The sequence below is a fragment of the Choloepus didactylus genome, chromosome 1 (assembly GCF_015220235.1).
Source record: "Choloepus didactylus isolate mChoDid1 chromosome 1, mChoDid1.pri, whole genome shotgun sequence".
NCBI lineage: Eukaryota > Metazoa > Chordata > Mammalia > Pilosa > Megalonychidae > Choloepus > Choloepus didactylus.
The window spans coordinates 4,677,990-4,701,655 of record NC_051307.1 but is presented as its reverse complement, the minus strand read 5'-3'; the positions used below and the strand labels follow the sequence as shown (position 1 = coordinate 4,701,655).

At 52.3% G+C, this 23,666-nt stretch overlaps 1 protein-coding gene across 2 annotated transcripts in view; it reads left to right on the top strand.

Moving 5' to 3' along the window:
• Positions 1-23,134, top strand: part of UBASH3A (ubiquitin associated and SH3 domain containing A) — a 43,816-nt gene extending 20,682 nt beyond the window's left edge. The window contains exons 7-14 of one of the 2 annotated variants that reach the window (XM_037831332.1): positions 2,563-2,689; positions 7,433-7,532; positions 13,472-13,594; positions 15,392-15,484; positions 15,973-16,117; positions 16,379-16,485; positions 19,083-19,192; positions 21,538-23,130. In XM_037831332.1, the coding sequence (XP_037687260.1) occupies positions 2,563-2,689; positions 7,433-7,532; positions 13,472-13,594; positions 15,392-15,484; positions 15,973-16,117; positions 16,379-16,485; positions 19,083-19,192; positions 21,538-21,675 (943 nt within the window). In that variant the 3' untranslated portion in view covers positions 21,676-23,130. Of the gene's footprint in view, positions 1-2,562; positions 2,690-7,432; positions 7,533-13,471; positions 13,595-15,391; positions 15,485-15,972; positions 16,118-16,378; positions 16,486-19,082; positions 19,193-21,537 lie in introns of both variants that reach the window. The other variant, XM_037831338.1, reaches the window with a different exon arrangement.
• Positions 23,135-23,666: the final 532 nt, after the last annotated feature.

Below are 23,666 nucleotides of genomic sequence, written 5' to 3'. Positions count from 1 at the left end.
CTTTTTGTCCTCATTTTGCCACCCATCTCTCCATACACTGGATAAAGGAAGTGTGAGCCACAAGGTTTTCACAATCACACAGTCACAAAGTGTAAGGTATATAGTCATACAATCATCTTTAAGAATCAAGGATATTGGATCGCAGTTCAACAGTTTCAGGCATTTCCCTCTAGCCATTTCAATACACTAAAAACTAAAAAGGGATATCTATATAATGCATAAGAATAAAAATTAAAGTAAAAAGAAGAACACCCAAAACATCCCATACCCCTCATCCCTCCCTATTGTTCATTTACTTTTTGTCCTCATTTTGCCACTCATCTCTCCATACACTGGATAAAGGAAGTGTGAGCCACAAGGTTTTCACAATCACACAGTCACAAAGTGTAAGGTATATAGTCATACAATCATCTTTAAGAATCAAGGATATTGGATCGCAGTTCAACAGTTTCAGGCATTTCCCTCTAGCCATTTCAATACACTAAAAACTAAAAAGGGATATCTATATAATGCATAAGAATAACCTCTTGACTTTATTTGAAATCTCTCAGCCACTGAAATATTGTTTAATTACTCTTCCCCTTTTTAGTCCAAGAAGTCATGTCCCACATTGCCAGGGAGATTTACACCCCTGGGAGTCATGTCCCACATATGGGGGAGGTCTGCCAGCCTTTTTACCAGATGCTTCTGGAACTCTATGACAAAATCCCAAAATATCTGTCCATTCCTTTAAAGAAAGAGAGCAGGTGGAATTTGGGGAGTGATTAATGGGGGCGGGGCGTGTGTTCATGAATGGCGATAGTGGTTTTCAATTCTCCATATCGCAGAAGGCAGATAGCATAATTGGAAACAAAGAGCAGAGGGCCCACGAATGTTGGCGCTGGAGGAGAACTTGCTCATCTCCCGGTCAAGATGGAATCTTCAACACCGAATGCATCAATCACTTCTCAAAAACCACAGAGCTAGTTGGTGGCAAGTAGCTCAGACATAATCAAGGTGTGCTGGGCGTACAATCCCACAAACTGCAGCTATGCCCTTTTTACAAACCAGGGAGAATTTAAACACCTATATTTCCATGGTATAAATTAACCTTTGAGTGATTCTCTTAAGTTAAAGAGAAAAGCAGAAATCTTAAGGTGCTAAGCTCTTTCCTTTCTCTGACCGCTACCGCATTCTCGTTGTAATCTTGATTACATTTCATTTAAAAGACTAGCAAAAAAAAATTTCTATTTTCTCTCTGACTGTAAGCTTCTCAGATGTTATTTATAGATAGCAAGGCTTTGCTGCCTGCACAGCGAGTCACAAGCGAGGTGCAATGCTCCCCTTGCCCCCAGGAAGAGGGAAACTCACCGTTTCCTGTGTCAACGGGAGACTATAAATTGCACCTCTGTGGCCTACAGTGTGTTCAGTTAAAACGGAAGTAAGTTATAGGTCAACATATGCTCATTGATCGCCGTCAATGAAAGTGCGTGTTTCACGTCTGTTGGCCACTGTGCCGGTCAGGGTTCTCCAAGGAAACAAACCAACAGGATATATAGACACAAAGAGAGAGCTGTCAAGAGATTGGCTTAAGGAACCGGCTCATGCTGTCGTGAGAGCTGGCAGGTCCAAAACCTGGAGGGTGGGCAGCAGGCTGGAAACTCCACCCCGCGCTGATGCTGAAGTCTTGAGTCTGAAATCCAGTGGGGAGGCCGGCAGGTGTAAACTCAGGCAGGAGTAGATGCTGTGGTCTCTTCTGGAAACCCCAGTCCTTTGCTCTTAAGATTTTCACCTGATTGCCCGCAGGCCCCCTTCTTTACTGACGGTCATCTCCTTGACTTAAAGTCAATCTCATCTATTAGATGCCTCTGCGGCATCATCCAGGCCAGTGTTTGACCGAACCTCTGAAACTCGTAATCCAGCCAAGCTGACATATAAAATTGACTATCTTAGTATCAAACGTGGTGAGAAAATATAAGCAAAGTAGCTCTACTTGAAATGGACCCCGCCAAAAAGGAGTTTACAGATCAGACAGGACAGGTAACAACGAGCTGGAAAGGGAAGGTAAACTTGCAGACAATCTAAGAAATGCATTAACTAAACCAAAACCCCACGCATGCAGGGAGAGGCGAAGGGCTTGTAGTGTGGGGGTAACGGGCAGTGCCTTGGGACTGCGTGTGGCCGAGAACCAGATAAAGGACACCACTCCTGGCTCCGGACATTATTGGGATTTCGGGAGGAGCTTGAGGAGGGATTGTTTGGTGGTTTTAGGACTTGAACATATCTTTTGAGGCACCTGATTCGATCCCCACAACCAGCTATGCCTGTCTTTCCCCCCTGGACTCCTTTAGAGGTGACTCCAGGAGGATGGTGGTAGTGACCCTCAAATGACCGCCACGTCCTCAGGGGTCGCCACCTGCCACGCGCTCTCCTGCCTCCTGGCACACGCTGCATCATTCCGTCCCCACAGAGCCCTTGCCTGCTCGGCCATCAGCTGTGCGCGTCCTCAAGCACGCGCGTACCCAGAGGCAAGGAAAGGCTTCCAGTCGCTTCTCTGCTCACGGTTTCCGCTCCCTTCCACAGGACGTACACCTTCAGTCTGGCCACAGACCTCAACCCCAGAAAGGACGACGGAGCTAGCAGCCGCCGAAACGGGGAACTTCGTCCTCCGCAAACGCCCAGGGATGCTAGCAGCGTGCTGGCCCTGCAGGTAGTGTACTTGCCTTCTCTCTCTCTCTCTCTCTCTCTCTCTCTCTCTCTCTCTCTCTCTCTTTCTTTTTTTAAGTAAACCAAGCGAAACCTCGCTGTTACATTAACTGCATGGTAGACACACTTCTTAGGTAGAACTTCTGTCCTTTGGAAACACATTCTCTGCTCCCCTGGAAAGCAGACTGGGCCGTGGACTGGGAAGGGGCCTTCCCGGTGATGGCGAGACGTGGCCAGGGCCGTGGTTGTGGCCCGTCTGCCTCAGCGGGGTGAGCCCCCTCCTCCCTGGGCCGGGAGTGCCGGCTGCCACGCTCCTGAACGTGGCCGGCGTGGCCACGCCATCGCCCTGGGGTGGTCTCAGGGCTGTAGGTGCACGGTGACGGTGAAGCACCTGGGGGTCTCAGGGAGGACGCGGGGCAGGGTGGGGCTGGGGAGCAGCACAGCCTGGAAACCGAAGTCCCCCCCTTCTCTCGTTAACTGGCCGCGTGGTCCTGAAGGAGCAGCTTCCCCGTGGCCTCAGCTCCTCGTCTTTGCAGTCAGGGCTGGACACGGTGAGGAGCTTTCCACTCGACGGCCTTGGTCCGGGGTCTGGGGCAAGGTGGGGGTGCCTTGAGCCCTGCCACCACCGTGGTGGCAGATCCGGGAGGGAAGGCTGCTGGGGCAGGGTCCCACAGATCCTGTGGGACAGGTGATCCTTCTCTGAAATCAAACAAATAACACCATGTCCTTGGCTGGGACCCCAAAACCATCCAGGGTGGCCCTTTGGTGTGGAGCTTTGCCGCCTTCCCTAGGGGGCAGGACCTCAAGCTGGTCCTTGGCCTGTTGCCACTTTGGGGGAGCTGCCTCTCTGCCCTGCTCTGCACCACACGCGCTATGGGGTGACCTGTCACCCCGGGGCACCCCCAGTGGTACAGGAGGCTTTTTCCCTGCCTCCTTGCCGTGTTGAGGATGCAGCATCCAGGGCTCACAGAGGCCCAGAAGCATGACCAGGACCTCCCGGCCCCTGAGGGCCTCCCACACTGGGCTATGGAGCGGATGGCAACCTGGGTGTCAAGTGCCCACCCGGGGCCGGCCTGTGGCTGGGTGAGCGGGTCTCTCCAGAGGGCAGGGCCACGGCGGCTCCGGCTACTTCCTGAACCCCCAGGGCCCGTCTCGAGGCCTGGCCCACAAATCCAGCTCCATGAATGATGGAACACCAGACAAAAGGCTGAGACTGTGACTCGTTACGGGGTCTCCCTGAACCCAAAGCTCATCCTCCTTCCCCAAAGTCCCCCCGACCTCCTGGAGGCTGCCTTGGGGCTGAGGCAAGTTCAGCCCAAACAGGAGCTGAGCACAGGATGCTGGGAACCAAGGCTCAAAGGCAAGGCCAAGTCCTCATCAGCCAGGGGTTCAGATGGAGACCCCGGGCCCCAGAGCCCCTGATGGAGACCAGAGACCTGCCAGGCACAAAGCTGAGGAGGGGGAGCCTCTTCCCAGACCAGGCTGCCCGGGGTTGGACTCCCCCCAACCATCCTGCAGGGGCAGTGGGAGCAGACACCCCCCAGGAGCTCCCCCCAAGGCTGTGCCCCCCAGCCTGAGGGAGGGAGGCATCTGGAACAAAAGTCTCAGCTCATCATGTGGCCTGCGTCTAAACGAGCTGGCACTTTAGCCAGAAAAGACCCAGTATATGCCTACCTGGGAGCTGGACCCACCTCACCTGGCCGAGTTCACCCTTTCTGTTTGCAGGGGAAGAAAACTGTGGCAGCAGGTTTAGTACCAGTGCCTGTAGCGGGCTGAATAACGGCCAAAGATAAGCTCCTCATCCCCAGAACCCATCAGGGTTACTTTATTAGGAAAAGAGGTGTTTGTGGATGTGATTAAGTTGAAGATCCTGAGATGGGACTGTCCTGGCTTGTCCGGGGGTGCCCTCCATCCGACCGCGTGACCCCACGAGAGGGAGGCAGGGTGGGGGTGTGGGGTGCACACAGTCAGCAAGGAGGAGGCCACACAGCCCCGGGCAGAGACTGGACACAGCCACCAGCCGGGACACCAGCGGCCGCCAGAGGCTGGACGAGGTTGAGAGGGACGCACCCCAAGAGCCCTGGGGACAGCACACACCTGCCAACACCTGCCAACACCTGGCCTGGGGAACTGAGAGGGAGTAAGCTCCCGTTGTTGTAAGACACCCAGTTTGCGGTGCTTTGCTACAGCCGCCCCAGGACACGAAGGCAGCACCTTCTGTCGGAGAATCAGTGCACCCCACCTTGTGCTGTGAGCCCCTGGGCTTGGGCTGTCCATCCCCCATGGAACTTTCTCTTGACCATAATAATGCTCCATGCAAAGTTCCAGGTTTCAAAGCTCAACTCCTCAGAGTAATTCCAGTATCAAAATGTCCCAAATCCAAAATCTCATCCCAAAGCCTTGACGACTCTGAAGTTGTCCCCAGGCAGGTGGAGGTTCCAAGAGTGCAGGCCTTGCAACAGGGGGTGGGATAGGACATTTTAATTTTAATAATTCATTCTCAGGAAAAAAAACAAACAGGCCTCTTGGCATTGGTGTAGACAATGGCGGCTGAATCGAGCTTCAGAATTGGGTGACGCGACCTCCTCTCAGGGCTCCACCCCAGGAGGCAGTTTGTCCCAGAGCTGGACGTCTGCCGTTCTCGACTCAGCCAGCAGCCCTGATCAGCTCTCTGTGCGGAGACCCCGAAGGTTCTAATCAGCTCATCAGCACCCCATTTCATGCACCCATCAGCATGTAGTTAGATCCCCAAAGACTGGCCCGGTGTGTTAAACAGCTGCGGATCCGGCATTGTGCAGGTCAGCAGGCATAAGGGATGGGGGGGGGGGGGTTGGCAGGATTTGGCAGGAGCTGCTTAGGAGGCCTGTGGTGCTGCCCCAGGATCCCTTGTCCCCTACTCCTCTTCACCGCCCTTGCTTAACAGTGTCCCCTTCATCTCAGCAGCTCCCAACCACTTCCCAAGGTGCAGAGGCACCCCCTGGGGGCCCCGTTTTCCCCTCAATGATAAGCACAAGCAAAGAGTCTGGGAGGAAACGGCCAGTTGGAGGCAGCAACTTGAGGTCCAACCCCTGTGAGCAGGTTCCAAACCCAAAAGAGAAGATCAGTGGCACTGGCTGGGTATAAAGTGAGTCACGCCTCTCCTGGGGTTTGCGTTTTCCTCCCTAGGATTTGGGGGAATCACAGGGACCCTGGGCTGGTGCACAGGGGGTTAGGCTGAGGATGCCTGTGTCAAGTCACCCCCATTCCTTACCTCTCAGGAGCCAAGATGCAAAATATCATCTCTCTCGTTTTAATCCAGAAGCACAGCCTCAGAAAGCTGTGTAGTCAAAGGTTGGGCAGGGTCAGAGGAAGAGGACCCACCTGAGGATAAAGAACATGGGGAGGAAAAGGGGTCCCCCTCTTTGAGGGGGGCCCACCCGGGGCCTTAGCTCCAAGCCCACCTCCTGGGCAGGCATCATCTGCCCGGCCCGTTCTCTACCACCTGTGATCTGCCTTCCCCCCTTGTCCTTCCATCCAGTGAGATTGGGGGTCCCACAGGACAGGACCCCACATCTGCAGCTTTGCTCCCAGCCTCTAACCTGGAGCCCCCACAGTGTGACAGGAGCCCATGGACGGCCCTGTGGGGCTCAGTGGATGTGGAGGGGACCCTGCCCCAATCTAGAACAGTCCCCCAGACACCTGGCCCGGCTCTGTGTGTGCCTGCTGGGGGGCAACGCCTGCTGGCTTGGGGGTGCTGTCCAGGGTCATGGCCGAGCCTCAGGGCCTTGGGGCCAAGCCTCGGGGTTCATCCTGGACACAGCACTCAGCACGTCTGACCATCTGGTCACCCTCAGCTCCCATTTCCACTCCCTCCACCATGTTCTTGGAGTGCAGGCAGAGCTCCCCTCACCAGTTCTCCCAGCATGGGGCAGGTAGGGCCAGTCCTGGCTCCCCCGAAGAGGGGCTCCCATGCCGCCCCACAATAGGAGCCCCTTCTAAATGACACTCTGCGTCACCCCCTGATGTGTGCACCTTGGACTGCTTCTCCCAGGTGCAGACACCCCCGAGAACAGGGCCCTGCTGGGCAACCGTGCGGCTCAGAGGCCATCTGGGAACTGCCCAAAGCCAGGAAGAGCCAGAGAGATTCGCTGTTTCCATGGCTAAAAGCTGCTGGCCACTGGTCAGTGCTGTTCTCTTGCTAAAAATAAGTAAACAAATCTCAAAATAGAATACTGCCTTCCCCGGGCTCTCAGCCAAACAGAGGAAAGCAGCAAGGGGAGGGGGTGGCTGGATGCAGGGCTTCTCCCCCAGTGCTCAGAGCAGGACCCGTGATGAGGGCAGAACCGCCCTGCACAGGCCAGCCCGGGAGCAGTCCCGGAAGGCTCCTCGGAAGAGGAAGACTGCCAGCAAAAGAGGAGATGCTGTAAATCTATATATAATGTCCTAAGAAGTTGCAAGCCACTAAGGAGGGGTGAGGACAGGTAAATAAACAGAGAAGTAGGAAAGTGTTGGGGAGTGGGCCTTCCTGTTTCCCGTCCTTCGTGAGGTTCCACTGTCCAGGAAATAAAAAGTTGGAAGAAATTAGAGGTTCCTACCTCCAGTGGCAGGTACTCTTTTATTGTAAGGGCCTTGGTAAGAAGTGGTGCTGAGCAGGGAAGGGAGAGACGCAGTGTCCAGGCCAGCTGTTGGACGACTGGGAGAGACAGTGCTTGAGGAAGACAATGACTTCTTGTTAACTCGTGCCACCTCTTTCTCTCCGCCCTTCCAGGCCGCGATAATGAGGAGAAGTGTCCTGGTGGTGCGCCACGGAGAGAGAGTGGATCAGATCTTCGGGAAGTCATGGCTGCAGCAGTGCACCACCCCAGATGGTAGGTAAAGCCCCAGCAGAACCTGGGCACAGAGACGAGACAGCTCGAGCAAGGGCCACTTTCACAACTTCCCCGGCCTGGCACCTGATTCCCTATGGATCGTTCTTTAGAGGGACCACAGATGGTCCCTGTGGAGGTTTGCAAGCAACATCCCTCTCCACAGGCACCACACATCTGCCTTGGCGCAGGTCTGTTTGAGATAAGACTCTTGCCTCAACTACTTCTGGCAGACAGAGGAACGGCTGTAAACAATGAGCAGGCCTGCCGGCGTGAGGGCACGGGCCGTCCCGCTTGCCTTAGTGGCACACGGATGGGGCTCAATCAGTGGATGTGGCCCCCCTGGCCCGCAGTCTCTGAACCCACAGCTGCTGGCATGTGCCCCATCACTCAATCTCCCCATCTCCCCACACTGATCTTAACTGCTGCGGTCATTTCCTGGTGATCTCTGGCTGAGATGCCTGGTAGATGGGCCTGTACTTGAAGGTGTCTCTGGCTTGCCCCAGCTTTGCCCGCTCGGCAAGTGCAGGTCTGAGGACGGGGCTTCTAAATGCAGCTGACCCACAGGCCAATGTCCTGCTGCCGGCCGATGTCTAAAGGAACTCACTTCCCCACCTGGCTGGGCCATGGCCACCATCTCCGGCCAGGTCTAGTTGCATCAGTGAGATACTGAACCTAGTATAAAAGCCATTCGCAGTTGCTGAGCTAGCCAAGCCCTTCCGGGAACCCTCCAGGATCCGAGGAGGCCCAAACCAGTCCGGGCACTGGGAGATCAGTTTAGCATCTGCATCTCCAGGATGACATTCTGGAGACACTCCCTGAGTCAGCCTAAGGCAGAAAATCAGAGGGGCTCTTCTGCTCTGTTGGAGGAAAGAGTTATGCATTTCTCTCATGCACCCTCCGGAACAAAGCAAGCATCTCTGTCCACAGCTCCAAACCCAGAAGCTCCTGCTTTGCCCTCGTTGCTACCATCCTCTCCTGTCCCAGAGGGGCCACGTCCTGCCCTGTCACTGCCATGGCCCTGTGACAACTGTGACAAATGCTGTGCCACATGGCCTTGGTGCTGCCGGGTGCCAGGTGTGGCCGGGGGTCTGCCTTCATCAACAGATTGTCCAGCTCCTCTGTCCACTGGGACATTGCTGACCAATGGCCACAGACCGTCGCGGGTGAAGCTGCTAGGAACCGTGGGGTGTGCCAGGTGGGAAGGTGCAGGGAGCGTGTGGCCTCGTGCCCTTGAGGCCCTGCAGGTTGGGGCTGACCCGCAGGGGGCTGTGAGGTTCTGGGTGGAGTGGCCGTCTACCCAGAGATGCCCACGGGTGTCCTCGGTACTTTGAAAGGGGGCGCAGAGCCTGTCCCATTACCGGGGAGCGGGGAGCTCCCAAATGCAAACAGGAACCCACTGCTTCGTCAAGTCAAAGTGTTTCTACTACCTGCTGGCCAACTATATGATGCAGAGGCCGAAGTCACCCTGCAGAGAAAATGGATTCAGAAAAGAACTCCATCAAAATTTAGAAGTTAAAAAACACACTAAGCTCCCTGCTTAAAAGGCAGCCTTGAAACCAGCATAAAGTTATTTTTACAAACCCACCACAGAGCTTCCCGGTTTTAAAATTGTAGGACGTTTCTATCCCCTTCTCCTCTCCACCCCCAGGGACCAAGAGCACTTACCCCTCTGTCTTAGTTTGCTAATGCTGCAGAATGCAAAACACCAGAGATGGATAGGCTTTTATAAAACAGGGATTTATTTCGCTACACAGTTACAGTCTTAAGGCCACAAAGCGTCCAAGGCAACACATCAGCAATCGGGTACCCTCACCGGAGGATGGCCAATGGCCTCCGGAAAACCTCTGTTAGCTAGGAAGGCAGCTGGCATCTGCTCCAAAGCTCCGGCCTCAAAACGGCTTTCTCCCAGGACGTTCCTCTCCAGCAAGCTTGCTTCTCTTCAAAACATCACTCCCAGCTGCACTCTCTTCCTCCCCCCGAGTCAGCTCATTTATGTAGCTCCACCGATCAAGGCCCACCCTGAATGGGCGGGGCCACACCTCCATGAGAACATCTCATCAGAATCATTGCCCACAGCTGGGTGGGGCACATTCCAAGCAAATCCAACCATCACCAAAACGCCTGCCCCACACAAAACCACAAAGATAATGGCATTTGGGGGACACAATACACTCAAACCGACACACCCTCCCTTTATTTATTATTATTATTTATTTACTTATTAGAGAAGTTGTAGGTTTACAGAAAGATCGTGCAGAAAACACAGAGTTCCCATATTACCCACCCCCATTTTTAAAACTCTGCATGAGTGTGGTAGCTTTGTTACAATAGACAAGAGACTATTATTATAATTGTACTATTAACTATAGTCCGTGGTTCACATTAGGGTTCACTGTGTTGTACAGTCCTATGGATGTCATTTTGGTGGCGCTTTTTTGTTTGTTTTTAATTTTTATTCTAGCAACATATATATTACCTAAAATTTCCCGTTTTAACCACATTCAGATATTTAATTCAGTGCTGTTAATTACATGCACAATGTTGTGCTAACATCACCACCATCCATTACCAAAATGTTACCATCACCCTAAACAGAAACTCTGCACCAATTAAGAATTAATTCCCCATTCTCTACCCCTACCCTGGCATCTGGTAACCGTATTCTAGTTTCTAACTCTGTGAATTTGCTTGTTCTAATTATTTCATATCCATGAGATCATACATTATTTGTCCTCTTGTATCTGACTTATTTCGCTCAACATAATGACTTCAAGTTCATCCATATTGTTGCATGTATCACAATTTCATTCCTTTGCACGGCTGAATAATATTCCATTGTATATTTTGTCTTGCCATTCATCTATATATGGACACTTGGGTTACTTCCATCTTTAGGGAATTGTAAATAATGCCACTATGAATATCAGTGTGCAAATATCTGTTCTAGTCTCTGCTTTCAATTCTTTGGGGTGTATACCTAGAAGTGGGATTGCCAGGTAATACGATAAAACTGTCTTCCACAGCGGCTGCACCATTTTACATTCCCACCAACAAGGGACAAGTGTTCTATTTCTCCACATCCTCTTCAACACTTGTTATTTTTTCATTTTTTAAATAGTAGCCTTTCTAGTGGGTGTGAAATGGTATCTCAATATGGTTTTGATTTGCATTTCCCTAATGGCTAATGATGTTGAGCATCTTTTCATTGTGCTTTTTGGCCATTTGAATTACCTCTTGCTTTGACCGACAAGATCAGAGTGCCTGGACCAAGTACAGAAATTTCCCCAACCCCTATTTGTCCCCACAGACTATGACAGAAGCTGAGAGGAACAGGGAAACATGCAAATGTGCAATCTTTGCGACTGAGCTGCAGGGAGAAGGAAACTGGGAGAGAAGCAAATGAAAGGCTAAGGCAGCTCCCACAGACCAAATGGAGCCTCAGGTCACACGGGGCTTCACCACGGGCAGGAGGGTGTCCTGCCCTACTGCCTTCCTGCAAACAGCGGATCTCGAGCAAATCCATTCACTCAAAAATGAGTCATTAGCTAAAGTAGTCAACATGAGACAATAAAGGGGGAAATGAACAGGAAAACCATTGGCAGATGACAAGCACACGCCAGAAAACCTCTGAGCAGATCACGTCACGACCAAACACATCTCTAAAAGAACGAAGGAGATGGTCATCTCCATAAAACAAGATCAAGCAGAGATACAAATGCTCAAAGAAGAAATAATAAGACAATAGGTGGATGTGAGGATGAATTGACATTCAAAGGTGTAATTATAGGAAAGTTTCTTGTAATAACACAATTCTTGAAACTACAGATTGGAATGGCATGCTATGTTGGTGTTGTGGGGGGTGGTGATTGATGGGGGAGAGGGGTTGGAAAACCAGTACGAAACAATCAACACCAAAAGTAGGTATTAGATTCCAGGGAAAAGGAAAAAAATATTTGGTCATCTGGACAAAAGGTCAAGTCACTATGAGGGAAAATGTTTTAAAGGCACTGGAACTTCCCTACTTAGAGGAAACCCCTGGTGGATCTTTATACAAGACAAAGAAACTTTTGGTAAAGTACATAATGACAGTCTAATTTGTCATTATATTTTTAAATAAATAACAGTGGAGTATTTGTCTGTGTCATTCTCTGGAGTGACCAACCCAAGTGGACACAAATGAGTTTTTTAGAAGGCACTATTGGCCTCTCCTCTGACTCTAGTTTTCCTCCTCGTTTTTGTTCTGGCCCAAGCGCCCACCCTCTCATATGGCCCCCAGACCCCAGTGATGCTGGCTCTGGACTCCGCACAGACTTTTCCCACCAAAACCCAGCCTTGCCCCCAGATACTCGCCGTCTTCGGAGCTCTGCTCTCTGCCTCCTGCAGCGACCAGAGGTAAAGTGTTAGTGAGAGCAAGAGAACTAAAGAGAATAGAGTTTATGCGTTCGAAAGCTAATGACTTGCCAATGGAAATTCCGGGGAGTATGTTTTCAGAATAATTTTTCATGGAACCTGAGAAACAAGGCATGTGAGGCAGCTGCCACCTCTTTCTCGGAGTCTTCAGGGAGGGCTGGCGTGGCAGACTCGGGCAGTGCAAACACGGGGGGCTGCCATGGAGTGCAAAGTGCGTCTCAGGGAAGTCCACTGGCTGCCACAACCTGTGGGTGGCCAGGTCTAGGGCACTTGGCGGGCCGTACAGGTCAACCAGAGAGTGTGGGGGCTTGCTGGGGCGTTGTCTCCTCTGGAAGGATTGTATGGTGATGAGCTCAGACCTCCCGCTCATTGACCATTTGCAATAAGATAATGGGCTCTTTGCATTATCTCATTGGTTCATCAAGACAACTCTTATCATTTTTGCCTTTATGATAAGAGATATTAAATAATTTGCCTCTAGACACACATCTAGTAACTGGTGGTGCTGGGATTTGTGCCCTGTCTGTCAGATCTTAGAGGTCAAGGTCAAACTCAAAGTGAACCACAATGCCACACAGGCTCTTAGGGAGTGGGAGGTCCCAGTGAACCCCCCTGATCTTCAGTCCAGCTTTCAAGCAATTGACTGAGCAATGCCCAATGCCGGAGCATCTCCAGCTGTATGCATCTCGTTCCTGAAAGCAACAGGATGCACTTACGCAGGACCCATCAAAGCCATCTCACCTTGTTAACCGATGCCAACTTGAGATTCTTATCAAGTTAAGCTAAATCACTAATGGATGACACTTGGTCTCCTACGGAAGCTCTCAGGAAGATGGTGCAAGTGTCTCTTCATGAGGGGTTATGGGAGGACAAAGAGGCTGTCATGGTTCCTGGGGCTGAAAGCTAAGTTGTCGACACTCGAGGAAATGTTGTGTGCACAGCAGAGCAGCATTTTCTCCTTGAAGTGGACCCACATCACAGACAGTGTTCAAGAACAAGCACGGGTAGCAATAATTTAAATAATGACTGTGTTCGTTTATTAAAGTTGCCTTAAAATACCACAAAGTGGGGGTTTTAAAACGATAAGAATTTATGTCCTCACGGCTCTGGAGACGTTTGAAACAAGGTGTTGGCAGTTCACCCCTCCCTGGGATCTGAGTGAGAATCCGTCCAGCCCTCTCCTGCTCCTGGCAGTTGTCGGCACCTTGGCTGGTAGATGCGTCACTCCTGTCTCTGCCTCCATCTTCCCGTGGGTTCTCCTCTGTGTATCTCTGTGTCCAGATTTCCTGTTTTCTGGACACCCATCATTGGATTAGGGCCCATCCAAATCTGGCATGACCTCATCTTAACTTGATTCCATCTGGAAAGACCCTATTTCCAAATAAGGCCACACTCACAGGTGCGGGGGTGACCGCTTAAGCAGACCTTCTTGAGGGACACAAGTCCACCATAAGAGTACCCAAGCTTCCCAGAGGGGTCTTGCTTCCTAGTGGAGGAAGTGGAAGGTCTGATGCTTATTTATGCTTTAGGAAAATACTACAGGCCGGACCTGAACTTCCCTTGCAGTCTGCCCAGAAGGAGCAACGGGATCAAAGATTTTGAGAATGACCCGCCGTTATCATCGTGTGGAATCTTCCAGTCCAGGCTTGCAGGTGTGTCCCGCGGTTGTGCTGCAGGGATGGTGATGGCAGTGAGAACAGTGATCAGAGTTAATGTGTGCTCAGCCCTTGAAGTCAGCATTAGCTTATTCCCCCTTGTAGGAGGAAGCTGGGCACAGAGAGGGCAAGTAACTCGCCCAAGCTCACACAGCTAGTAAGTGGGAGTGCAAAGATTTTTACCAGGAATGGGTGCTAGGGGGATTCAGGAGGTTGAAACCAGAAATGGAAAGTAGGCATGGAAAGAACAAGAGAAGGGAGGAAAATTCAACACCCTCTGTGTGCACTAAGGATGTTATTTTAAAAATAAAAAACAAAGTCCCCCCGTTGGTTTTGGTTCCAAATTTATCACTTTTGGCTTTTGTTTTATGTCTGTGTCATTAATGTCACACAGTTGCCTTTTTAGAACAGAAAAGAGACCATGAAGTTCATCTGGTCTTCATTTTATGAATTAGGAAACTCAAATCTAGAGAGACAAAAGGGCTTCCCAAGTCACATGGCTATTGATTGAGGGAGCTGACTAGAGCCTGACCCTCCCAGCCCCTCTCCCGGGGCAAACTGGTGAAGGTTTCACACCCGGCTCTCTGGGCAGGGAGGGGGGCCCTGATGTGTAGCATTTGCTGATCTCAGTGGTGTCAAAACTGTACTTACACCGTGACTCATTTCAAGCTACCAAGAGGTCATCGAACATGGAGTTGGGAAGAAGCACACATAGCTGGTGCTCCCACACGCTGATGGGAGCCAGCTCCACACACAACCCAGCACACTGTGGTCTGCCTGTGCTGTGGATATACGTGTGTGTGTGCGTGTGTGTGCATGTGTGGGTATGTGCACACCATACGTGCCTCTCGCTGTGCGCTGTGATGTACTTCACAGGCCTGTGTTTCACGCCTGGGTGGGATGTTAGCCCATCTTTGTGTGTGGAACTGAGAAAGTCTGTGCAAGGGTGTCTGTGTGAGCACTGCCAGCCTTCAATAAAACCTCCCTGGCTTGTGGCACCGAGCAGTGTTTCTCCTGCAGAGACTCCTTTCTTTCCCAAAGAAGGGGAGACCAGGTCCCTTAATATTGCAAGGAGAAATATGTTTTATAGGCGTGTCCTTCTGTGAACCTCAGGTAGCATGTGAGTTTTCTATTGCTGCTCAGCAATTGCCACGAACTTACAACAGTGCCTGTTTATTAGCTCACAGCTCTGTGTTCCAGAAGCCCAGGCACGGCGGCTGGCCCCTCACTCAGGCTCTCCAGAGCTGAGGGAATGGTGTCCACTGGGCTGGGTTCTCACTGGGAGGCTCCTGGAAGCAGCTCCAACTTGAGGTGTTGGAAGAGCTTGGTTCCTTGGGGTTTAGGACTGAGGCCCTCATCTCCTTGCTTGCTGCTAACGAGGGGCTGTCTCAGCATCTCAAGACCACCCCCCCTCCTTGCTACATGGACCCTTCCATGTTTGAAGCCAGCAATGGAGAATTTCTTGCAAGTTGAATCCCTCTTCTTCATCTCTCCCTGAGGTCTTTTGTGTGACCTGCTGGAGGAAACCTCCGCTTTTTGTGGGGCTCGCCTGAGCAGGTTCCGTCTGCCCAGGGGGCTCTCCCTTTCTCCATACGAGGTGCCATCGTCACAGGGGTGACAGCCTGTCATGGTCTCGGCTTCCTCCCACACCCAGGATCTCAGAGGGCTTGTACACAAGGAGGCAGAACTCCGGGGGCATCTCAGGGTCCTGCCTGCCCAGGGAGTACAGCTGCCATCCCAGATGTGAGAACGCTGAGATGGTGACAGAGGCGTGTCCCACCCGCTCTGTTCCAGGGGAAGCACTGCTGGACAGTGGCGTCAGAATCACCTCCGTGTTCGCCTCCCCAGCCCTCCGCTGCGTGCAGACAGCCAAGCACATCCTAGAAGGTCAGTGAGAACATCAGTGAGCTTGTCATGGTGCCTTGACTCCATGGCCATTCTCCAAGGCGGGGAGGGGGAAGCCAGCGGAGGTGAGGATTTGATGAGTGGCGGTGGGCGGCCACAGAAAAGTCATCACAATCCAAGAACCACCAGCAGGCACAGCCCCCTCAACCCCTGCTGGGTGCAGAATCATAAGGCCAGGGAGAGCGCGGGTAACTGACCGTTACTGGGGGTGGGGAGGTGGGTCCTGCTGTCCGCACCTTCCAGACAGATAGAGGATGGTCACTTTCCTGGTACCTTCCGACTGCCCGGCAGTCTTTTTTTCAGAAATAACACAGCTTTGCTTAATCACAGAACGGTATTTGCCATTAAAAAAACAAAACAAAACAAAACATTTTTTAGTATTACTTGAATATGTGCTTAAGATTCTGGAGGCTAGGAGGAAAGTTTTTTCCCTTGTGCCAACATGGACACTTGTATTTTGTTGAATCCAGAACTCAGACTGGAGAAAACAATGAAGATAAGAGTGGAACCTGGAATCTTTGAATGGACAAAATGGGAAGCCGGCAAAATCATCCCACACGTCATGACACTGGCCGAGCTGAGAGAGGCGAATTTCAACGTGGACCTTGATTACAAGTAGGCCTTTCCCGAGCCCTCTGCTCTTGCGATTTCCCTGGTTCTCTTCCCATGTGTGGCTCAAAACCCTATGGCCTTTGATAAAAGTGCATCCTTGCCACTAAACTGCAGCCCTTGGCTGGCTTTTGAGCACAAGCTGGAGTCTGTCTGTCGGCCGTGGGCCGTGTCTGGGGGTGGAGCGGTGTCGAAGGCCACGCTCCTTCTCCAGCCGAGACCACCGCAGTGCCCGGTGGCAGCGACCCCCTCTCTGCCCGCTTGCAGGCCTGCATTTCCGCTCTCCTCCCTGACGCCGGCCGAGGGCTACGACAAGTACGTCAACAGGTGCTTGGTGAGCGTGGAGTGGATCGTCAGCACCTGCGCTCAGGACGGTGAGTGCCTCCACCATCCTGGGCAATGAGCCTCCCCCGCGCTGGGGCTTGGAAGGAAACTGGCCAATTTTCTGAACCTAGGAATGCCCCAAGGCCCTCGCCCCAGACTTTGGGGTCTGACATCGCAGCCTCCGCAGCAATGGAGCCTTGGTGCAAACCCCACTGCCACCCCACATCCAGGCTGAGCACCCCTGGGACCCAGGACAGCAGGGTCAACACAAAAGTACTTAGGGCCTCGTCTCCTTGCTCGTAGGAACCAGGAAAGACTAAGACATAACAACCCAAGGTCCGGCCACTCTTGAATGCCAGAAAGATCCTGCACAAGCAGATCTGAGAGTATTAGGGCATTTGGCTATGGAATTTAAATATGGAATTTGAATATGGAAATATTTAAGAAATTTCATTAATTTTTCTAGGCATGATAATGGCATGGTGACTATATAAGAATAGGAAAGTGCTTATCATTTGGAGAGACAAGCTGAGCTATAGCCTCTGAAAGGATGTGTTGGGACATGCTTTATAGTACTGCAGGGGAGAGGGGTAGAGGACAGCTGATACAAGACTGGCAAAATGTTAGCAATTGTTGGAGCTCAGGGACAGGTACGTGGGGATTCGTTAGACCTATCTTGTGTGTATGTTTGAAGATTTCCGTAATAAAAAGTTAAAAATTAATCCCATATAAATTTAAGTTTGCAGGTGTGAATTGAACACAACTACGTGTGAGACCCCAAATAAAGCATTTTGGGAAAAATATAGGTGAATAAGACACACTCACTCAAAGAGTTTTGAATGTTCTTGGGGAAACAGGTGCAAACCTTGAAATATTAAGTCATGTGAAATAACATGCAGAAGGGTTTAAGAGAGTGGGTTAGACGCCCCCATGCCTGCCTTCCCCCACGTGCGTTCTGTCAAACTCTTGTCCCAGGGGAGGGTCCAGGGGCAGAAGGTGCAGCAACAAGAAACTTGGGGACCAGCGAGCACGTGGCCTCCCTGAATGAGGCCTGGAGCCCACCGGGACGGCTTCTTGCAGGAAAGAGGCTCTAGCCCTTGCCTGATCCAGTGTTCCCCTAACACAGCTGAGCAGGGAGCCCCTGTGCACTGCTTGTTTTGACTGATGAGCACCCTGGGGAACATACTTTTGGAAACTGCACCTTGGTGATGTTTGATGAATTGTCCAACTCGTGTGATTCACAATTACTGCCACATTTTCTCTGAAGAGAGACAATGAGATTAAAGCCTTGAGCTGCACAACGGGGCCCCACCTTCGGGGCTACCCCATGTCAAGCCTCCCTCCTGGGCTGCATTGCTATGTCTGTAGGATGATCCTCCCATCAGAAGCTCCCTAAAACCCCAAGTTCTTCTGCAATGCCATGCAGAGCCATTGCTTTATCGAGTCTGGGGTCTGCCAAGCCCCATCTGTGCACTGCTCATTGCAAGGTGCACAGAACTCCTTCCGCCGTGGTCTGGCAGGTGTGTCCAGGGCTTAGGGGAGGGGGTGACCAGCAGTGGAACGAGCAGGATCTGGAAGGCAGAGGATGGTTGGGAAAGGAAGGCACGAGCCAAGGCATGGGGGCGGGAGGCATGAGGAGCTTTGGCACAGCGACAAAAAATCCACTTGGGCTGGGGGGAAGCTGACACTCGCCAGTGATTGACGCATGCCAGACCCGTCCGCAGCCTCCTCTGTCAGGGCCTCGGCATCTGTGCAGGCTATAACGCATCTCCACGGACACGGGTGACTTAGAAGCTCAGCGGCTCCGAGCCCTGGGTGCCCAGCTAGAGATAGCAGGATGGGACTCAGACCCACGGGGTCAGATCCCCCAGACCAGTACTCCGGAAGCCGTGGGGTGGCATTGGGGACCAAAGATATGACTACTGAATTAACAAGAAATAACACAGGAAAAGTAGATTGGGACTCCATCCCAAGCATCATGATGGAGAATTTGTCATCACGGTTGGAAGCAACATAAATTAACTGCTCTATTTCAGAACAGTCTAAAGGGAAATACTCAGTTCTGATTTCCTCAAGGCAGATCCTGCTGCCAGGTCGAGTTTGGGGGCCTGGGACACTTTCCCTGACCCGCCAGCCTGGCTCCTAAGGCTCCTGAGCTCCAGTTTGTCCAGGGCGATGTAGACGCAGAGGTGTTTGCTTCCCACCCCTTCCCCCCCCGAGCTGGCTCAGGACACCTGGTGTCACCTGAGGGAGGCTCGTTCAGCCTGGGACTCTGGATATTCTTATCTAAAGCACTTGGTGATCCACTGGCTGATAAATCCACAGGGAATCGGATCCGGTCTGGGGATGATGGTGCCGGGGCAGCCACCCAGGAGAAGGTGCATTTGGGACGGCTGCTCGGCCATCACTGGAGCTCCTGGACAGTGGTGCGTGAGAGATGGGGCACGCTGAAAAAGAACACCCCTCAAATGAAGCTCCTGCGAGCCATGCCCACTCCCCCTCTTCGCCCTCCTCTCCTCGCCCCTGCAGCTCTCGAGGCTTGGGGGGCACTCAGAGGCGGCTCCACCCATGACCTTGAGCCACCCCACCCGCAGTCTGTTGAAGCACTCTCTGCACCTGCCTTGACCTGGTGCTCTCTCCTCTCCAGTGGGCATGATCCTGATTGTGAGCCACGGCTCCGCGCTGGACTCCTGCACACGGCCCCTCCTCAGGCTGCCACCCCGGGACAGCGGGGACTTTGCCCAGCTAGTGAGAAAGGTACGTGCCCTCCCTTCTCTGTGGGACCCCAAGGTCAAGCAACCTGAAGATGCTGGGTCATCATGCCCCCATTTAGAATGAACACACAGGCCCACTAGGAAAGGGGCAGGGGCCTGGCTGCCCCCCTAGAGCGTGCCCACCTGCTTTTGCAAAGGACAGCCTCGGGCAGGAGCTCCCAGGACAGGGTGTCCATCTGTTTCACCCTCACCGTGACCTCGGCTCAGTGTAAAGAACCAGACACAGGGCTTTTTTAAAGTCACATTATAATTCTTGGTAATTCCCGTAGTAAACAGATGGCCCAATAAACAGTGAGCAGTTAGGATCAGAAGTCAGACGAAGGAGACGTGCTGGGCTGGCTCACTCTGGGGACCCAGGGACGGTCGATGGGCAGAGAGAACCTTCCAGCCCTCCTGCTCTTGTGCCCGGGTGTTGGGCTGGGGCTACCTGAAAACTTGACAGTAAAGTAAACAGATGGCAAAAACGAAGAGAAGGACAGTGGGGACCTCGGACAACCCTGGTGAACATCGCCCAGCAGAGCAGAGGTTGGCTTTTATCCAATTAATGAGATTACTGCACAGATGCAAACTCAGGGGCTCAGACCCAGCCCAGCCCTCTCCCGCGAAAATCTACTCAGGGCTGGACTTGCCCACTGTCCTTGTCTTTTATGGTCAAATTAATGAACCAGGTAACCAATGGGCATGTGGCTGCTGGTGCAGTGGTAAAGCCAGTGCCATGGCGGAGGAGCTGCCTGACCTGCTCCTTTTGCATGGCATTATCATTGCCAAAAGGTGCAGGCAGGAGGGTGTCGCTGAGCTCCCTGAAGGGTCTGGGGGCTGCCGGGGAGACAGATCCCTAGACCTGGGCTGGCCATCACCCGTCACTGCCTTGCAACGCTGAGCTCACCACCTGCCAGAGGGAGACCGTGCCTGCCCCTCTTAGTAGGTCCATGAGAATCTAAAGAGCTTGTGTCTGTACGGCTTTCTGAGCCCTGAGTGTTACCATGTGGTGGCTGAGGCATCCGGCGGCTGTGGATACCCTCCCTTTTCTTGTTCTGTTTTCCTCTGGAACTGCGTAGAAAGACATCTCCTCTTCAAAATGTCCCCATGATGGTATTTCCCAATTAGGACCCAGCAGTCCCCAAACCCTCCAGGTTCCTGAGCCATAGTTGACTTCCAGATAGGATGACTGAGGCCCCCACAGGACTCGCTGTGGACCCAGGGGTTCTGGGAGCCCACCTTTCAGGTCTGTTCCAGCTGCCACCTGTTTCCGAAAGGTTGCTCTCAGTCTTGCAAAGGCCACCATGTCTCCCCAGCCCACAGGCTCCTGTTCCTGCACCCTTGTCTCAGCCCTGTACCCTGCACAGACCACCCCTCTGCACCCTGGGCTCTCCTCTGGGCTGCGTGCCCAGCCAGGGTGATCACACTGCACGCGCGGCTGACGCTGCCCCCGATGTCCCCATATTGGCACATGAAGTCAGCGTGGCCCCGGCCCCCACCCACCCCTCACTGCTCTGCTGCCCTCTCAAGATGCCAGCCTTGAACATCCAAACTTGGCAACTACTTGGCCTTCCCCGTCCTCCCCCAACAGAGGCTGGGCTTGCCCAGGTGCAGCAGAAGTTCACCAAGGGCTCGGCTGAACACTGGGCCTCGAGTGAGGAGCAGCTGAGAATGGACCTTCCAGGAGCTTGCCCACCCCCCAGGGTCCCTGTAAGCAGGGGGGCAGTCATCCCTGAGTCAGCACCAGCCTCTGCTGTGGTCTTAGAATTTTCATCCCACCAAAGAATGTCTAGACATTAAAACAAAACAAAACAAAACAAAACAAAAAAAAGAGAGAAATAAAAAAGAACAAGAAAACATACAAATGAAAAGGATTTTAAAGCAAAAATCTAGTCCAACACATTCATTTGATGGATGAAGGAATTGAGGTCTAAATTTTCACTCCGTGCTTTTTTCCCCGGGTCTGATAATGCGACACCTGTATCTTTCGGTAACCCCAACGCAAGACCGTGCGCTGCTAAGACTTAGACCAGGTGTCTCAGCGTCGGCTCCGTGGACACCTGGGGCTGGACATTTCTTTGTTGGGTGTTGAGTGGCATCCCTGTCCTCCACCCACTCGATGCCACGTGCACCTCCACCCCCCGCTGTGCCAGGTGATGCCCGATGTCCCCCGGGCAGCAAAATCTTCCCGGTTGAGAATTCCCATGAGCTGGTGTGTGGTTTCCAGGGCAGCGGGCAGCAAGCCGAGGGCTCCGCCACACCTCCCTCCACGGCAGCTTCCCGAGAACCAGCCTGACGTCGATTGACTTGTTAGGAAACACGAATAACTGGTCTGATACTCTGTTCCAGATCCCTTCTCTGGGTATGTGCTTCTGCGAAGAGAATAAAGAGAAAGGGAAGTGGGAGATGGTGAACCCACCTGTGAAGGCCCTGACCCATGGGTCAAACGCAGCGTTTAACTGGAGGAATTGGATCCAGGGCAGCTGAGAGCACCGACTGCTGGCGGTGGTGGTTGTTTTAAATAACTTCATAATGAAGAGGTGACAAGTATTGGCTGAGGCTGTAAAATACTGTTATTGTGAAGGTATTTTGGTCTTGCCTGATGTGATTTGTCAAAGCACAAAATGCACTTTCACATTCCGGGACATCTGCTGTGGGCTTTCACCTCGGCGCCTCCCACCTGAGAACCCGCTCACCTGCGAGCTCAGGTGCGTGGAGCTCAGAGCAGGTGGCAGGTGACGGAGCCACGTTGCCAGTACGTGCCCCGAGGGTCCGTGACATGAAGGAAGAGGTGTGGCTTGGAGTGCAAATGAGTAGCCATGACTCTAATTTCCAGAATTAAAGACCCATCACACGTTTTCAAACGGGATGTCTTCACTTTATTTTGTATGCTCTTATTCTTCAAGTTGCCATCATTTTTCCTTTTTCCATTCCACTCAATCTTTAGGTATGAGCGATTTTAGGCCAAAAAAAGGTATGATCTTCAATAAAATTGTACAAGAAAGCCACCCACCAGATTAAAAGTGGGGAGCTGCTGTTTGGGGTCCACACCCGTGATTCGGTTTCCTGTGGCTGCTGTAACAAATTAGCATGAGCTCAGTGGCTGAAAACTATACACACTTATTCTCTGTCAGTTCTGGGGGTCAGAAGTCCTCCAGAGGGCCAGCAGGCTGCGTTCCTTCTGGAGACTCCTGCGGAGAGCCTGTTTTCTTGCCTTTTCCAGCTTTTTTGCATTCCTTGGCCGGGGACCCTGCACCCTCCATCTTCAAAGCCAGCAGCGACGCCGCCTCCAGGCTCTCTCTGCCCTGCGCTGCTTTGCCCCCTGCCATCTGCGGCTGACATCCGGCCCCACTAATTCAAGGACGCTCCTTGGTATCGTTTTGTTAAATCCCTAACTTAATCACATCTGCAAAGTCCCTTCGCAGGTTCTGGGTTTAGGATGGGGGCATCTTTGGGAGTGGGGGTGGGGCTGGGTGCCGTTACACAGCTGACCCACCCACGCCATCCTTCGCTCGCAGTGGGGCTGCTCGCACGGGGCCTGGAAGGATTTGGGACGGCTCCCCTGGTGTGGGGCTTTTTCCTAAGAAGCCATGTATGTGCGCTTCTACGACTTTGACTTTGAAAAAATGTGCCCTTCGTGGGATGTCACAGCAATTACCATGAAGTTTTTCTCACCACTAATTTTTTTTTTAATTGAGGCAAATTTCACATTACATGAAATTAAACCCTTTAAAGTGGAAAATCTGGAGGCGTTTGGCGTTTGCTGGGCAAACACCACCGTGTAGGTCGTTGACGCCTCCTTTTCGCCCTCCTGGTCAAGGGGGGGCTGGGTGAGGAGTGGGGCAGTGGGTGCTGCCTGAGGGGGAGAGAGGAGCCAGGACGGAGCAGCTGATGAGGGTCTCCCCAGTGGGTCCTCTCCCGGCCTGCACAGGTCCCCCCAGCCCCACAGCCGAGCTTTATGTTCCATCAACTGCAAGCAAGAATCCCTCTGTGGCACAGTAAAAGTTGGGTGGGCTTTTCTTCTTCTTTCTTTCTTTTTTTTTTTTTATTAAATTATCAGAGAGGGTGTGGTTTACAGAACAATCATGCTTAAAATGCAGGGTTCCCATACACCACCCTATTATTAACCCCTCGCCTTGTGTGGAGCATCGTTACAACCAATAAAGCACATATGGATAATTGTACCATCAACTACGGTCCAGGTGTAACTTGGGGTTCCCCTGGGCCCTTCTTCTTTTCTACCCCTGACCCCATTCCAGCTCTGATATTATGTCGTTATTGCAAACTGCTCTGCAGCCAAGTTGTAAGTGGACTTTTATAAAATGCAGAGGCTGGCCAGAAAGCCCCAGCTCTTCACCTTCAGCCTCCTCGGTTTTGCTCGTGCAGAAGGGAGGGTGCCAGAGACCCCAAACCTCAGGGAGAACTGTCTCCATCACAGTACAAAGAGCCAGTGTGTGAAAAGGCTCCCTGCTTTTTTA